The sequence below is a fragment of the Aspergillus pseudoviridinutans genome, assembly GCF_018340605.1.
Source record: "Aspergillus pseudoviridinutans IFM 55266 DNA, scaffold_4, whole genome shotgun sequence".
Classification (NCBI taxonomy): Eukaryota; Fungi; Ascomycota; class Eurotiomycetes; order Eurotiales; family Aspergillaceae; genus Aspergillus; species Aspergillus pseudoviridinutans.
This window is the reverse complement of record NW_025091284.1, coordinates 2,503,057-2,519,265: the sequence shown is the minus strand read 5'-3', so window position 1 is coordinate 2,519,265 and position 16,209 is coordinate 2,503,057. Positions and strand designations below refer to the sequence as shown.

The following is a 16,209-nucleotide window of genomic DNA, read 5'->3' as shown; positions in this document are numbered from 1 at the left end:
TCCGTCGATGAGCGGCCAAGTGTACCTGACCGAACCACAACCACCACGACAACGGCATTGTCCTGTCAATTAATCATCGTCACCACAAGTTAACTTTATTATTTACCTCCATGAGCTGGCGGGAGCTGCCTATGGCCATACAACTAACGAAGTCAGCCCAACGACACCAGTTCACAGTCACCACAAATCTAGATCATGGTACTCGGCCTCGCCTTAATGGGCGCCATGGCCCCAGCAATGATAAACATGGACCAAGGCTCCAAGGACCCTGAAGCCAGACGCCAACACGCGAAGAGACAACGAGGCCATCTCCTCACAGAATGTTACACAAACGAAGAAACGGCGGAACAGCGAGACCAAGTGCACAATGGACGGGTATATCTCGACGAAGATGGAAAGGTACGCCCACACAATCCTCGCTTTGGACTACTGCTAATCTAAATAGTTGTACGTAACCAAGCACGCGACCCCAACAATGACTCCCTTCGACGGTCACTTCTATACGCACCCCGACTTCCCGCCAGATAATAAATCCGGACTGATTACGTTAAGCGGGGAGACGCCGCCTCTCGCTCGTTGGGTGTTTCTAGATGCCGAGACGAATGAGATGCGCTTTGGAGGGAAAGGGGATACACAGGGCCATATCTGTGGGCCGTTTGATCTACTCGATGTCGAGAGTGGATACGTTACGCTGGAACGACGGCAAAGATGGCTGGCTGTGAAGTTGCCGGAACAGCAAGCCCGAGAGAAGGAGGCATTGGAGCTGGGGATTGCTGGGTCTGAAGGTGGAGTAGGAGGGTCGTGGACGTTGTACTTTGATCGGGACGAGTATGTGCTGCCGGAGGGGACGCAGTGGGTGAAGCTTCGTTTAATGCATGTTCCAGCGGGGAGGTAGTGGAAACTGTATTCGAGAGAATTGGTTGTACTAGTAGTATGTCATGTAAATTGTTCTATCAGACGAAAAACTGGGTTGTCGGGCTGTAAGAACATGCAATGTTAATGGTAATGTTGCATTCCGCATTCGGCAAGACATGTTGCCTGAGGCTACGGTCTCGAATTAACAAAGAATACATGCAGAACACCACCGGAAAAACAGCCAAGATTAAAAAAAGTCAATCATTATCATCACTCATAGCTATTAAGCTCACAGTTTACCGCGTCGGAATGAAGTGCTTGGATTGCTCCTCCTGCTCGCTGAATGACTCCGGAAACGCCGCGATGGCAGCCACAATGCCAATAGCCATGAACGCCAGCGAAATAATGGACCAGATGACGCCCCAGCAGCGGGAAGAGCCACCATATCTCTGCGCGAAGACACTTGCATCGGAAGAATTGACTTTGCGGAGAATGAGATCGTCACACTGTTCACATTAGCATGACCTTTTCAAGAACAAACGAAGGACGTACAATATCCCAGACGCTGTAAAGCGCTGACATGACTCCGATAAATAGCTACTGACTGTTAGCAATAGGCCAACAAAAATAAAGGTAGGGGAAAAACATACCACAACCCACCGCAAGGCCTCCCCATGAACGATAAACCAACACGCGACCAGTAACCCGACGGCCATCAGAATCGTCAAGATAGTCAACCAGTCCCTCCGTGCCCACCATAGCGTAAGGAGAAAGCAAACCCCCAGAATAATACTCGCCACCTTGCTTGCGACAATGTCAAACCCAGCAAAGATCAGCAGAGCGCCGATGATGGACGAGCCTAGGTATCCTGCAGGCAGGGTGATAGCGCTGATACCGCCCTGCATGTGCGTGACGCCACCCTCGTGGGGGTCAAGCGATATGGACTTTACTCTGCCTCCTGTGCAGCATGCAGTGATGGCATGGCCGAATTCATGGAAGGCGATGACCAGCATCTGTTGTCATTAGTAACCAGCAGACGGTAAATGGAAGTAGTAGTTGGTACCTTGAAAGGCCATAATGACCAGCGGACGTAGGGTAAGTTCCAGAGCAGTGCGATGACAACCACGTACGCTCCCATAACGCCCAAGGTTACTGCTTGAGTGTGGTTGACTGAGAGATCTCGCTTGAGGAAATGAGGCTGTGAAGCCTGCTCCTCGAGTACGCTTCTGGCCAGGGCTGCATACGGTGCCATTTTGATTTGTCTATGTCTGAGGATGATTGGAAAATCGAAGTGAAGGTGTAAGTTTACAAGGTAGCAAAATGAAGCTTTTATTTCTTCCTCGTGATCATAGTAATGCCTGACTGCTTGGCGTCTACGCGTCCAATTGCAAATCCCTGCGCCGCAGTAAACACTTGTCTTATTCAGGCTAGCGTGTGGCTGATATAAGCCTATTTTTAGTATTTGGCTTGTGGATACTCGTGGCTGACCAATTATCTTGCCTTTCATTCCAAACTGATTAATGATTGGCCAGAAGCAAGTATAGATGTGCCTTTTTTCAGATCAACTTTCATTCTGAAGAATTTTTTCTACGGTCTGCATACGCTGTACTTTAAGGCATTACTCAATAAGCTTGCTTAATACCTCCTACTATTTGAGCGTCACTGATGCCTTTTATGATATTAGCAACAGATTTGAGGTTGAATTTGAGTCATCGCTCCACTGCCGGGCCCAACGCTAACACCGCCACCATGGCTTTTCTTCAGTGGAGATCTTCGCAGAGTACGCTAGTATTATTATGAATATGATAGCATGAGAGTAAGACGCCATGGAATGTAGTGAAACCAACGCTTAGACAGTCGACCGTGTACGAAGTCTACCTAGTAGTCCATAACCGAGAACAGAAACGAGTCTTATTGCACTCTGCAGGATGGCTATCGATACAAGAATACAACCAAGATATGAGCTTCGCTCCCAAACCTACAGCTTCTCGAACCTCCCATGCCTCCCCTCCCCATCCCTAAACCTCGCCGCCCCCCTCACACTCTCCGTTGCTAACACCTTCGAACCCATCTCAAACTCCCTCCGCAGCGCATCCTCCATCGACGTCGCCCTATACGCACTGTAATAGCAACTCCCCCGATCAACATTCATACACCGCTCAGGAAACCGCATCAACTCCCTCGCCAACACCATCGCCTCCTCCACCGCCCTCCCCTTCGCAACAACCCGACTCGCCAACCCCATCTCCAGCGCCTCGCGCGCACCGACCCCCCGCCCCGTAAGAATCAGATCCAGCGCCCTTCCCAACCCCACAATCGCCTGCAGGCGCACCGTCCCGCCGTCGATAAGCGGGACGCCCCACCGCCGACAGAAAACACCGAGGATGGCGTCCTCCTCGACGATGCGCAGATCAGCGAGCAGCGCGAGCTCCAGCCCGCCTGCGACGGCGTGTCCGGCTATCGCTGCGATGAGGGGCTTGGATGTGTGCAGACGGGAAGGACCCATTGGTCCGAGGGATGGGACGGGTTCATCCTTGTTAGACGGGACAGGGACAGGCTGGAGGTTCTCCTGCGTTGTCAGTGCGGATGGGGAGGTTCCTGCTGCTGCGACAGCGTGGAGATCTGCGCCGGCGCAGAAAGTCCCGCCTGCGCCGGTGAGGATGCAGATTTTCTGGGCGGGGTCGGCGTCGAAGGCTCGGATGGCGTTGTAGAGGGCTTTTGCGGTTAGGGGGTCGACGGCGTTGCGGCGGTGGGGGCGGTTGATGGTGATGGTGGTGATGCCATCTTGGGTAGCGGTGAGGATTGATTGTGTCATTTTATATACTGTAGATGGTTTGAATTATTTGTTTGTCGTCTTGTCTTGAGTGGGAGGTCATTTATGGTGAATACGAGCCTCGGTTAAGGTGCCTGTGTTGGACCGAGGTGTTGACAGTATCCTGTGCTGCAATGCAAGAACCCAACGTGTATAAGCTGTTACGATCGCGACCATTAAGGCTTGCGCTGCGAAGCGGTATGCTTATTCGACTGAAAAGCTTCAGTTCCCAATAAGATGCTGGGTGGCCTAACACCTTAGACGTACCTAGATATCATACTTTGTATGGTAGACAAGGTACTTAGGAGTCACGTTTCAGCGCTGAGAATATGAGGGAGTGCAAGGTTGGAAGGGGGAACTTAATATTTCCCGGGGAGGAACGGGAAAGACATCACTTTCGCTGTGAATTGAAAATATAGAGTACTATAAACATATAGTTAATATTATATATAGGTAGCCTGGGGCCTCTCCCCTAGCATCCATCAGGCTATATTGAGGGCTAGACTAAGATGATAATTGTACTGATACTTACAAAGTATCTACCCCTCTACTCCTTACTAGATGCAATTAGTACGGTATGTCACTGCAGTTTTCGAGTCAATCAGAAAGCCGGAAATGTAGTGATTTGGACCAACCAGATTGAACGCCAAGACAGAAGAGACAAGGAGACGCCTGCATGCTAAGTTGAAGAAACGCTTCGCTCCACAATGAATCCATCCCAAAAGTCACAGGTAGTCATAAAGTCGTTTGCAAAAGAGGAAATGAAAACAGATTAAACCTCCCCCTTCTTTTGCCTCCTGCTTCCCTCAGCTTTCCATACAAACCAAGCAACTATGATTCCCGACTTCAACACCATCGCCAACCACAGACTCGAAGCCATTCCCGTCACCTTGCTCAGACCCCCCGACGTCATGGCGCCCAGGAAGAGCGCCAGGAACGCGCCGACTCGGCGGTTCCGCCGCGGGTTCGATCTCCACCCGCGCGACAACAACTCCTTGTCGACGAGTAAGTCGCACAGGAGCGTCGTCAGCACCACGGTCGGGATCTCGTCGAAGGCCAGGATCCGTGACGCCACGATCTGACCCGCGGCCTGGAATGCAAGTAACGAGATGGGGAGGATCTGCATCCATTGGATAGGGGCGCGGGGGTCCTCGGGACGCCGGCTGACGGTGCCAGTTTGGACGAGAATGGCGGCGGCCAGGAGGGCCAGGGTCTGCGCACCGAAGGAAAGGATGAGGGTCGAGCGGCGGCGGGGGCCCAGCAGACGTGAGAAGTAGATGTAAACGATCATGGAGAGGATGAAGACGGCAACGGCGACGAGGGACTTGGCCCAGAGGTAGGCTGGGTAAACTGGTTGGCCGCTGGCGCCCAGGGCGATGAAGACGGTGTTTCCTTCACACTGTGTCAGTGACTGATTGCATTCAAAAGAGCTTGGTCACGGACCGGTTTGCATGCTGGCAAAGCTGCCCCAGGCGTTGAAGGAAAGGCCATCGACGAGGCCGCTCACGAAGCCGCAGACAATGAGGAGCAAATCCGTGTATTTGGTATTGATGTCCGCAGCAAAGTGCCGGATGACGGTGGAGCGAAAATCCTCCGAGTCGGAGACTTCATCGGCGGGCTGAAGCGAGACATCAGTACTGTGCCTGGCAGACCAAAGACCGCGCTGGTCATTGGAGTCGTCCGGTTTGGGTGGAATGGTAAAGTCCATGCTCTATGGATCTATGAGGACACTTGTGAGGACGCTTGCCCAAGCTGCTAACCTATTTATTGGCCCCAGAAATCTTTATTGATCGTCATTACGCAGGATTCAGGAAATCCTCGCCCTTTTATGAATCCCCGGACTGAGGAGCGAGTCAAACGGGCTGAAACATCCCACCAGCCAAGATTGGGTTGAGAAGATGTGGGATGCTGAGCACCAAGGACGATCCTTTCTTGTCATATCAGGAATATCTGTATATCCTCATCAGAACATGGCTGAGCCACCATCTGCCTCGTGGCTCGGAACAGCACACCACGAATGGGGCCAGCAGGTGGGTTACACTGCTGGCCGCCGAAGAGCAGAGAATCTGATGCCTAGAATCGAAATCGTCCCCGATCTGCCGTATCAGGTATCCCGAACAAAGACTCAATATGACCAATCTCGTTCAATGTACAGTTTCCGCGCTAATCACTTCAGACGCATCGCAAGCATTCCTCTTGGCGCTGCTTGGCACGATAACACCGCAGTGAGGATTCTCGCCCAGATTGTTGGAATCAACCAAGGTTTCGGGTCTCCTTGAGCCTTGGATTCTCGCCGTGGGGACTGCCAAGCAGCAAGTTCAGGCATCCCCTCGTTTCCATTGACTCCAAACAGCGCCTGATGGATGATCTGGGGCTGGATGCTGATTGCTGACAGTGTTGGCCTTGGCTGCTCACTCGATACCTGGAGGGCGGACCATGGAAGATTCAATCACACCCAAAATCTTTTCCAGATGTCTGTTCAGGAAACTATCACGGACTTAGCAATGACGAAAGGAGAAAAGTTAGATAGGTAGGCCTTACGGGAGCCAAACTACTTCGAGAATCCTGACATTCTGCCCAGACTGGTCCATCCCGCGCATGCAGAGTTCAGATACGCTCTAGCCCAGTGCCAAGGGAAGATCGCCATAAGATAGGCAGCCAAATTCATATAGTTGTTTTAAAAAGTCTTGTCTGGGATGTAGTGTGAACTGTAAATCTGCAATGCACTGTATGCACAGCCTCCGCCAGTATTCTGCTTTTGCTGAATACGAAAAAGATCGACCTGCCTGGTAAAAGGAGGATCTTGGGGCGTTTGCAGCCAAGAAGACAGGTGGGTAAACTCGCTGTAACTTGCCAAGTTGAGTCAATTCTTTACTTATTCTGGTGACTGTTTGCTCTGACTGAGCCTCAATTCATGTATCTCTGATTGGACGCTGTGAATGTTATCTCTTGCTACGTCAGAATTCAGACTAGCTTGCATGATAAGAAGAGTCGCCGTCGTCTTTGGCTCTTGAATCTTGAGGGTTAACGGCTGAACCTTGGCGCGCTGCCACCCGAGCAGCAATCCGATATTCGGACATTTGGATAGAGACTGTCAATTGATGTCATTCCTTTCTTTAGACTGCGTTGCGAGCAGGTATACTCCATCTTCTTCGACTTGGCGGACATTCAACACTTCGTTATGCTTTGCCAAGTGTGCCATTGAAAGGTCCCAGACTAGGCATAGGGGCTCAACTCCCGTCGGACATCCTGGTATTGCCTAAAATGCCTAAAATGGCCATATCCAGAGTGCACGTCTTCTACTCTTCTAGTTCTCTGCTGTTCGTTCTGGAAACTACTGGAAGAAGCTAGATGTCAGGAGTCTGCTAGATTGAGTATTGTGGGAGGATCTCTGAAGCTATTTGGAACATTGCTCAGTATTGACATAGCGATCTATACGCCAGTACCCCACGTCCCCGCTACCGCTCGATATATAGTGTTATCTAAGAGCATCAATATCTTACTGGACGGGCCAGCGGGAAACGACAATATATATCCGCTTTGGTCACCGACTTCCAATGAAGATCTTGGCGCTGCAAAGGGTGTCTATTAGTGCTACCTTCAGTTTCACATTTGCGGGGCGAGCCCTGTCTATTCATGATTGTGGTTGAGTCCAGATTCTGCTTGCCTAAGCGGCTTTCGTACAGCATGAATGACCGATCAACTGCATTGCTGCCACGTGTTGATGCTAGTGGTATAAACAGCATGCCATAGGACGCACATATAATAGACTGCTCATTAAAAATTCGGCTGAACGGTAACAGTCGTCTGCGAGGGATGTCTGTCAGCGCCGTGTGATCGTAGTGTGTACTACCTGCGTAAACAGCCGCGGATGTTGAGGACAGGTGGCCATCATCCGGTATTACACTTGCAGTGCACCCTGGCATGATTGATCAAAAGCTAATGGCCACGAATTCCCAAACTCGACGTAGACATCCGTGCAGGCGAGCCACACGACATCGCATGTAGTCGGCTTATTGTTCGGATTCGCTCAGCTCAGGCGAGTGATATCCCCGGCTAGCCTTCCTCAACTCCCTCTCCAGGGCCTCAGTTAGCGCCTCCAGCAACCATTGCACCTCCGTCTTCTGTCCCAGCAACGGACTCTTGTAACCTGTCCAATCCCATTTCGATTTCCCTTCCTCTCCATCTGTTTCACCTCCTTCGGTGGCTATGAGATTAAGGAAATACTCCCACTCTTGGTAATCGAACTTCTTGTGCAAATTGCGCGTGGTGTAGTCCATCATCCTCCGTACTTCCCGGAATAACAAGTAGTGGTGGTGATGTATTGTTTCCGCAGTGACATCTCCCCGTGCCCGAGCCGATTCTTCTTTCTTGTGCTCGTCTGCCTCGATCGCGTTGCGCTCCTCCTCTTCTCCCTKGTCAACTTGATCCGCGTTCTCGGCTGCTGTGGCGGCAGCGGTGGCAGCAGCCTCCTCAACGTCCTCCTCGTCAGGCTTCTTGTCCGCGACAGCCTCGGCAAGGAATCTCTCCTTCCATGAAAGGCGGGACAGATCTCTGATCAATTCCCGGATCGGTTTATCCCCAGGCAGAATGGTCAGCTCGCCGAGGTAGATCGTGAAATCGCGGATCGTCCGCACCACCGTGTCACCAACGTTGGCAATGAGCAACGTCACCGTCGGAACAGCGAGCAACGTCCAAAAGACGAAGAATGACCGTTCCCATTCGGAAGTCGCGCGAAAGTCCCCATAACCGATAGTAAACAAAGTGGTGTAGGCAAAATACAGCGCCTCAAAATACGTCAACTTTTCATTTTGTCCAGGGAGCCAAAACGCGATCGCCCCCAGAAACCAGAGCATCGTCCACACGGTCAACGACGTGGCGAGCGAGATCCATTTCCGCTCTAGCGTGGCAATCTGCCGTACACGTCGCATGAACTGGAACTCACGCCGTTGTCGGTCACGGTCACTCTCATCCGTTTCCGGCTGCAAGCGTGGGACCACATCCAGCAGGTGTTGATGGTCAGATACTGCTTCGCGTACGAGGAACCGGCGTGTCCTTTCTGTCACAGTTTCCGCCATCTTCTGCCGTCCCTTCTCGAGCATCTGCGCGCGGATGGAGCCCACGATCAATCCCAAAATCAGAATACCTCCGACGGCATAAGGAAACAAAAGCCCCCGTCCTTTACGCGTCTTGGGTGCAAAGTCACCGATACCAATAGTCAAGAGGGTAAAATCCGCCCAATATACAGCATCGAGATACCTCCAGTCTTCGATCCTTGCGTACACGGCGGCTCCGCCGAGGAGGTAGATGAGAAACAGAATGGTTTGCAACATCAGACTCCGCTGGCTGGCCGTCAGTCGAAATTCGCGGCTGTAGTGGCCCCGGTAGGCCCCGTAGACGGTAATCAGGAGAAGGGAGGAGAGCACAAAGTATAGCCCTGCTGCAAAAGCTCCATAATAGTAGGACCCAGTGAGCCACCGACGCGTACCGCTATCCGAGCTGGATTGTACTTTCGATGCTGCAAAGATACACAGCAGGCAGGTCAAGAGCAGGGATGAGATATACCAGCCAATTATGATTATAGGCTGCGCAATAGAGAACGCGATGCGCCGCGCCATTCCCCACAAAAGGACAAAATTCGAAATAAGGGCGCAGCCAAGTGATACCGCATTGACCACAATGACCCTGAAACTCCTTTAAGCCTGCAAATTCCGGGCATTTATGTGTTCGTATACGTACCAATCCGGATCCCCGATACTCCTGATCTGCCCATTGCCCGCCTCGGACTCCATGCTCCATTCCTGGGACAAAGAGCATATGCTGAACGCGCTGGCCATGGGTCCTAGAGTACCCTGATGAAAGACGTCAACTTGATTTTCTTCCTGAAGTCATCAACATACAGCTAAAAGAGGATACGCAGTGCTTGCGAGCCACCACCAGGCGGAAAGAGCATGATGAGGGACTTCCTCGAGGATATTCTGCGCCTCGTCCTGAGAATTTTCGTTGACCATGGTGTCGAGGTTTCCACAGTGCTCTGCCCCTAGCCTGGGTCGGGTTAATCATGTATGCTTGCACATTCATTTTCAATGACAGGACCACATTCAAGCAAAAAGCCTTGAGCCCACGCTGAGCGAGAAATGAAGAAGCTTTCCAAACCGATCACTGCACCTGCTACGCAAGATGTTTCCGTCATCCGGAAATCAACACCGCTGTCATCCGCAACGTCATGTCACGTGGTGGCAGGCAGTCACTCATTCACAAGGCTAAGGACCAAATTGATTGAAAAGCGGGTTGACCCGCGAATACACATATTCACTCCCTAGTGCTGTCCAAGGAAACTGATAAACCCAAAGGACAATATCATGGATACGAATGGATTGGAGGAAAAGGTAACATAGGAAGAGTAAGCGAAGAAGAGATAGCAAGGCATGTTTCAAATTAATTTTCCATCATACATGGTCTTGCCTGACACATAGGATCGTTCCAAGTTTGTACATGGCGCCGTTCCACCTGAAATGAGGGCAATGGCGAAAGGGGGGTTCTATGTGCAACGCCATATGCATATGCGTGAAGAAGCGGACAAAAGGTATTGAAGAAAGGCACGATGAAAGAAGAGGAATGAGGAAGGACACCATAGCAGGGGAGACTCCAAAACTCCAATCACCCAACATAGCTTGCACATGGCTGTTTTCAGATGGCCAGCGTAAAAGCAAAATTGCAACGACGAAGGAAAAAATACCAAGTTGATCATGGCAGAGGGTATCGTGAGGGTTCTCGGGGTATCGACATTGGTGGCATGCGTCCCCCGACACCAGTGGCGCCGGCTCGACCAATACCGCCGGCGCGGAGATCAAAGTCAGGGTTGTTTTCTAGCAATACGTTTTGTCTTTGCTGGGCGGGAAGAGCTGGCGGCGGCGGCGGACGCCATCGAGGATTGATAGGCCGCTCTGAAATGGAGGTGAAATGGCTTATCTCGCTAGTAGTAGGTGAGCCAGGGGCTTCAGCCAAGTCATCCATCGGTTTGGGCTCACCAGCACCCGGAGTCAGAGCAGATGGCAGTGCACGGCTGGCTGCCGGCGGTAGATGTGACTCAGCGAAGCGAGGATCCACATCTTCATAGTAATTGTCCCCCGAATTGGAACGAGCGTGCGGTGCTGGATGATTTCCTCCAAAAGCATGAACTGGCGAAGGTGAAGGCCCAACGCGAAGATCAGCAGGAGTCCAGCCAGCACGGGGAGGTACGTATGATCTAAATTGGTTAAAATTAGTAAGAAGTAAGATCAATGGGTCTGGGTGAAGGGAAATATCTCACGCTGCTCGGCTATACAGACTCGAAGGGCTGACAGGCTCCGGGTGTCCGTCGTTGGACACCGCATGGGGCTGCTCCTCTGATGATAGTGCATCAGGGCCCAGTTCGACAGCAGAGTCCGTGTGCCTGGGTTGCGATGTCATTTCGATCGCTTGGCCGATTGGCGCTGTTTCTTGCGACGACACTGCCATGCCAATCGGACCGGGTGAGGGGTGTCGCGCTGCCCCAACAGGTGACGGCCCACGGTAGTCGAAACCGTCTTCACCAGGCCGTTGTGACGGTCTCGGGCCCGGTCCGTAGTTGTAGGGCTCATAGCCAGGATTGAGGCCTCCTGAGACGGGGCCGTAACCGTAACCGTAGCCCGCAGCATTTGGACCCCGCTGTCCCCGTCCCATCATACCTGAAGGGGCTCCTCGCATGGGACCCATTGGCCCGCCCCTACCGTTGGGTGGAGGTCCCCTAGGACCTCCGTACGGACCTCCCCGACCATAGCCTCCACGAGGAGGGTATCCACCTCTTCCACGAGGAGCGAAACCCGGGGGAGGCGGCCCTCGTCGCGACCCCATACTGCCGTCCGAATACTGAGGGCGTAAGCGAGGATCACCAGGTCCGGGTCGCATCCGAGGCCCTGGGCCGTAGGAACCTGCATATGGATGGTTTCTTGACTCGTCGGGAGGTGCAATCGAGGGCATTCCATCGCCGCGGCCTTGTGCAGGATACTGACTATCTGGCGGAGGAATATCAGTCGGAGCTACCTGAGAATTGAGAGGCGTTCGGTCATCATCGCTAGAATGTGTCGTCGTGCGGAAGGTAGCGAACATGGGGCCAGAATCTGAATTAGGGGAGGTGGTAACGATGGCCTCTTTCGTTTCGGCGTTCAAGGCCTCTGATCTTGGACCAGTGAATCCGCTGGCGACAGGTGCCACTGCCGTGGCATTCTGTCGGTTGTAGTAATTCTCTCCACTCATTTCGGCATTCTCTGCGATACGCCTCTTTCTCGCTTTGCGACTAACCAGAGTCCGGCGCATCGCACAAGTAACCACGCCGCTGATCACCAGCAAAATCGTGGCAACCAATACAATCCACCCTCCCCATCCTAGATGCGGTACAAAAAGAAGAATGTCCACCAAGAAGGCGAGGAGGGAAACCAGGAGGGTCGGAAGCAGGAGGATCAAGAGCGCCAGAAGATATCGGGGCGAATGCGACGGGGCGTGTAGGTGAGCAGCCGCGGCGAGGCAAAGGCAAACGAGGGTGAGAAAGGCGGCGACCGGGTGAACGATCAGAATGGAGGACAGGGACCTTCGAGTACTCGACGGTAGATTGAACTCGCTATTGTCGGTGTTCGAAAGTTCGTCTAAAGAATGTCAACAACGGTAGCCGCCAACCTGCTGTACTGACGAAACCACATACCAGTAGTGTAGCCGATATGGATGTTGCTGCATTGGCCGGCCTTGCAAAAGCCAAAGACACCATAGTCCACATTGTGGAAAGTCGCTAAAGGGATACCCTGGATAATTGGGGTCGAAAGAACGGAAAGAAGCAAGAGGACAAAGGCCGCCAGGAGAAGGATAGTGAGGGGCGTTGCAGGCTTGAGTAACATGGTGGAAGAGGGGCGGCGACTTCGCCGTTAAAGAGAGACGTGAAGGACAATTGGAGAGCGACCAAGTGAAGGGTGGTCAAGATAGGTGACGGATCCTGGATGACAGCGACACACGCGGTCGACGCAGAACCTGGAAATCACAGGATTGAAGGTGACATTGCTTGCTCTTCTCCTGAAACTCGGGGCGGAAGATCCAGTGGGTACGATAAGAGATGAGAAGGGGCAGATCGAAGGCCAGACAATCTTCGTCAATTTCGATAATCGAAGCTTCAAACCAATGGACAGGAGATAGGGCACAGGATGAGGAACAGATCTGTTCCTCAAGGAAGCGCTATATTTAACTGAGGAAAGAAGAAGTAGCCAGTCTGGCTCTGACAAAGTCTACTTAAGCGGACTACTCCGTACTTAGAATGCAATTATTGCTGCGCATTGCGGAGGACTTCTTGCTGCCTCAGGCGCCCATGGTCGCCACCTACACTTCAATTTTGCTATCTTGCGACTGAATTTTGTAGAAAATCAGTACTCTACGCCAGTTTCAATGTTGTACAAATAGGAGTCTCGAGATTCGGCATCGCCTTACATCGATGATCAATATCTATCGTTATTGCTTTTACGCTGTGGCCTTTCTAGTCCTCCTCCCTGTCTTGTGCCTTTTTTGTGGCGGAGTCGGCCGTGCTAATTTCAATTGTAATGGTTCCTTGTAATTTAGACCATCCATCCATTGTCTCTAAGGCAAGGTTTCTTCCCTGATTTGTTCTACCACAGATAACCATTATGTGGGTGATATTTCCGTGCACCAAATTACGTGTGTGTGTGTGAAATTGCGCTACCAGTAAATGGAAGGCTGCTCCTGTCCCCTTCCGCGTATCCAAATTGATTTCAAGCCCTCAACGGTGGCTCACGTGATGGTTTTTGCTCTGCAATACTGATCAACGAGCGCGCATGTGCTGAACTTGAGATACTATATAGCTCCTTATTTAATCGACTTTTGCCTTGGTTCAACCTCGCAATTTTTCTGATTTCCACGTCGCTTGAGCAAGACTAGTGCAATGGACCAAGGAAGACTAATGCAAACGCAATTTAAAAAGCTATACACCCGCCGTCAGACGGGGAAGATTAGTTCATGTTGATACTGATCAGGCCATGGAGATTGAAGAGAGGGGATGTCGCCGGTCAATAATCCTGTAAGCTCATGTTGAAACAAATTTGACAGATAAAGTTCTAACCTCATATAGCGTGCATCAAATGAATCTACTTTGACAAAGTTAACCCGCAATGCCTTCAGATATCCGAGTTTAAGAGTTCAAACTCCAACGGCCAAAGTCCGGGGGAGCGTGCCCTTACACGCCCCGGATTGGTGGGTCCTTCTTTGGTGGATCTTTTCCAGAACCTACCTATACTTATTCAGAAGGATGGGCCATGACCAATGGCGAAGATAAGACAAAAGAGCCCAGATGTCAGAAAGAGTATAATATGTAGACTGTAGACGGATGCGTGCGCTTATTAAGCTGCTCTCAGAAAACTCGATAATGAATTGAAGTTGATGTCTGCTGTGGAACATCCTAATCATTTATTCAGGCAAAAGATAAATCAATCGCTTACTGATAACGTGGCTCGACCCCAGAATGTCATCATGCAAACTGCGGAAACGGTCTATCTTCTTTCCATCTTTCGAAAGTGGGTAACGAATTTCTGATAGGATATTCGATCCGCCTGCTCCCATAGACAATGTATATCAATGTTGCTCTCCCCCGTTCCCTCCCTGCGACAAATATACATGGTGTATGGAATCCTATTTCAATGTGTGGTGGCGCCGCGAAGGCATGAAGTGAGCCAAGGGACTCTGATCGAAAGTCAGCGTCTGGTCGCTACATCAGGAAGTCACAGTTTCACACCGATGGCACATGAATAACAGAAAAATGTGGCGTAAGAAAGAGTGAAATACTGGATTTCAAGCTACATGCATTAGGCCATCCTAGCACACTTAGCGACCAGTCTCACGACCAGTCTCGTCTTCTGCATAGGCAGGACGCGGTGTGTCATGCCGCTCTCTCGACTGGAAAAGAAACCTGATGATCTTGCTCGAGAGTAAGAGCAAATGGAAAGCACGAAGGATGATCTCATATGACACTGCAGGAAAAAGTATCACCTGCGATGCAGGCTACCGTTCAAGTCCAGCACCTAAGGAACACTTGAGCAACTCAAACTGCGGATTCTTCATTGAGCCACTGTGCTACCAATCTTTAAGATCTGTCAGAATTTAAGTGACAAACCCTGCCGTGTCTCTTCCTGAACACGGAAAACATCGAAGTTCTGTGTCAAGATACCCCGCAGATCAACCTGAGGACCTATCCAGTCATTCTGGTCGAAAAGATAGATTGTCCAAAATTTTCATTAGGTTTGTTCGTCATATCTCAGCTCATCTGACTCGATATATATGATCGTACTTCATGCTCAAGGGCTTGTCGCATGCCAACAACGAATGCTGAGCGCCCTTGACATGCTTGGCTTCTGGAAAACGTCGTCTTGGCTTCGATCCAGACCCAATCCGGACGAGGATGATGACCAACGCGTTCTACTGCTCCCCAAGGACTGCCACAGCATCCCGCTGACTTCTCTTCGTCCTCGCCCAAGAGACAGGCTCCCATTCACAAAAGTCCCACAGCAGCGTTATGTGCACTTTGGAATTGGCGGCGCCGGAAACACATGCAAGTATGGCGGCCCCTTCTCAAAGGTCCTCTGATCGGCTCCAATCGGTCCATACTCTCGTCTTCGGATTACACATCATTACTCTTGTTCACTATTTTCATGATTCTCTACTAACCGTTGCAACATACAGGGTCTCAATATGTGATGAACAGCCAATCAGATCAGCTCCGCAGCGGATGCATCGGTTGGCCCAAAGCAAGGGAGGGACTCGGGGAGCAGAATGAGACGCGAGAGATTCAACATGACGCAGGCCAGAACCAAGCAGAAGCAGTCGGGAGGAATCTCTCCAAAATCAGGGAAAACGCACGTGGATTATCACAAGTACTGAGGCGGGAATACAAACCGCGACGATTCTACTATTCCTTGCCTTCCATCCGCTTTGGTATGCGCCAAAATCAAGACATGCGATCCGCATCCCCCGAACTGCTGCAATGTCTCAGTTTGATTGTCAACATTGCTGGCTAGGTCTTGATTGTTTATGGGACAGTGTCAATCTTGTGATCGGGTCAGATCTTGTTCTCTGTACCACAAACATAACAATATGAGCGACTCTGCTGTGGGCCAAGATGCCTGACGCTTCTCAGTCTCGCGCCAGTGCTAGTACTTGCGGCCATGTCTCTCTTCTCGATTGACATTATTCTTGATTCTCCTGAATCCGGAGCAGAATTCCAGTTGTGTGGTCATCGCGACGCGGAATCCAGTAGGCTTGCCCCTGCCGGGACCCGCACCCAAATATGCTCGACCAACTTGCCGTATGGCTCAAACGACATAAACAAGTCTACCAAGATTTAATGCCACATGTTATTATTTTGCTTCATCTGTCACTTCTCGGGTTATACTTTGTGCTTCCACTGCCTGTTCTCGACTTCACTAAGGCGGTGGGATCGTCCTGTCTTTTCCTCTTCTCCTTCTACAGTTGTTCAG

The 16,209-nt window shown here is 51.2% G+C and overlaps 6 protein-coding genes across 6 annotated transcripts; 1 reads left to right on the top strand and 5 right to left on the bottom strand.

Moving 5' to 3' along the window:
• Positions 1–195: 195 nt before the first annotated feature.
• Asppvi_006296 (uncharacterized protein) lies at positions 196–895 on the top strand (the record flags this gene model as incomplete). Its single annotated transcript, XM_043302201.1, has 2 exons — positions 196–399; positions 446–895. 2 exons carry the CDS (start codon positions 196–198, stop codon positions 893–895), a joined length of 654 nt encoding a protein of 217 aa, XP_043158136.1.
• A 256-nt stretch (positions 896–1,151) lies between these two features.
• Positions 1,152–2,107, bottom strand: Asppvi_006295 (M50 family metallopeptidase; the record flags this gene model as incomplete). Its single annotated transcript, XM_043302200.1, has 4 exons — positions 1,152–1,361; positions 1,408–1,452; positions 1,506–1,868; positions 1,919–2,107. The coding sequence occupies 4 exons, from the start codon at positions 2,105–2,107 to the stop codon at positions 1,152–1,154; spliced, it is 807 nt and encodes a 268-aa protein (XP_043158135.1).
• Positions 2,108–2,833: 726 nt separating this feature from the next.
• Asppvi_006294 (enoyl-CoA hydratase/isomerase family protein) lies at positions 2,834–3,670 on the bottom strand (the record flags this gene model as incomplete). The annotated part of the gene is made up of 1 exon (XM_043302199.1): positions 2,834–3,670. One exon carries the CDS (start codon positions 3,668–3,670, stop codon positions 2,834–2,836), a length of 837 nt encoding a protein of 278 aa, XP_043158134.1.
• Positions 3,671–4,439: 769 nt separating this feature from the next.
• Asppvi_006293 (YoaK family protein) lies at positions 4,440–5,375 on the bottom strand (the record flags this gene model as incomplete). The annotated part of the gene is made up of 2 exons (XM_043302198.1): positions 4,440–5,059; positions 5,111–5,375. 2 exons carry the CDS (start codon positions 5,373–5,375, stop codon positions 4,440–4,442), a joined length of 885 nt encoding a protein of 294 aa, XP_043158133.1.
• Positions 5,376–7,680: 2,305 nt separating this feature from the next.
• Positions 7,681–9,678, bottom strand: Asppvi_006292 (potassium channel family protein; the record flags this gene model as incomplete). The annotated part of the gene is made up of 3 exons (XM_043302197.1): positions 7,681–9,352; positions 9,407–9,519; positions 9,568–9,678. The coding sequence occupies 3 exons, from the start codon at positions 9,676–9,678 to the stop codon at positions 7,681–7,683; spliced, it is 1,896 nt and encodes a 631-aa protein (XP_043158132.1).
• A 736-nt stretch (positions 9,679–10,414) lies between these two features.
• Asppvi_006291 (putative pH signal transduction protein PalI) lies at positions 10,415–12,576 on the bottom strand (the record flags this gene model as incomplete). The annotated part of the gene is made up of 3 exons (XM_043302196.1): positions 10,415–10,916; positions 10,980–12,330; positions 12,387–12,576. The coding sequence occupies 3 exons, from the start codon at positions 12,574–12,576 to the stop codon at positions 10,415–10,417; spliced, it is 2,043 nt and encodes a 680-aa protein (XP_043158131.1).
• Positions 12,577–16,209: the final 3,633 nt, after the last annotated feature.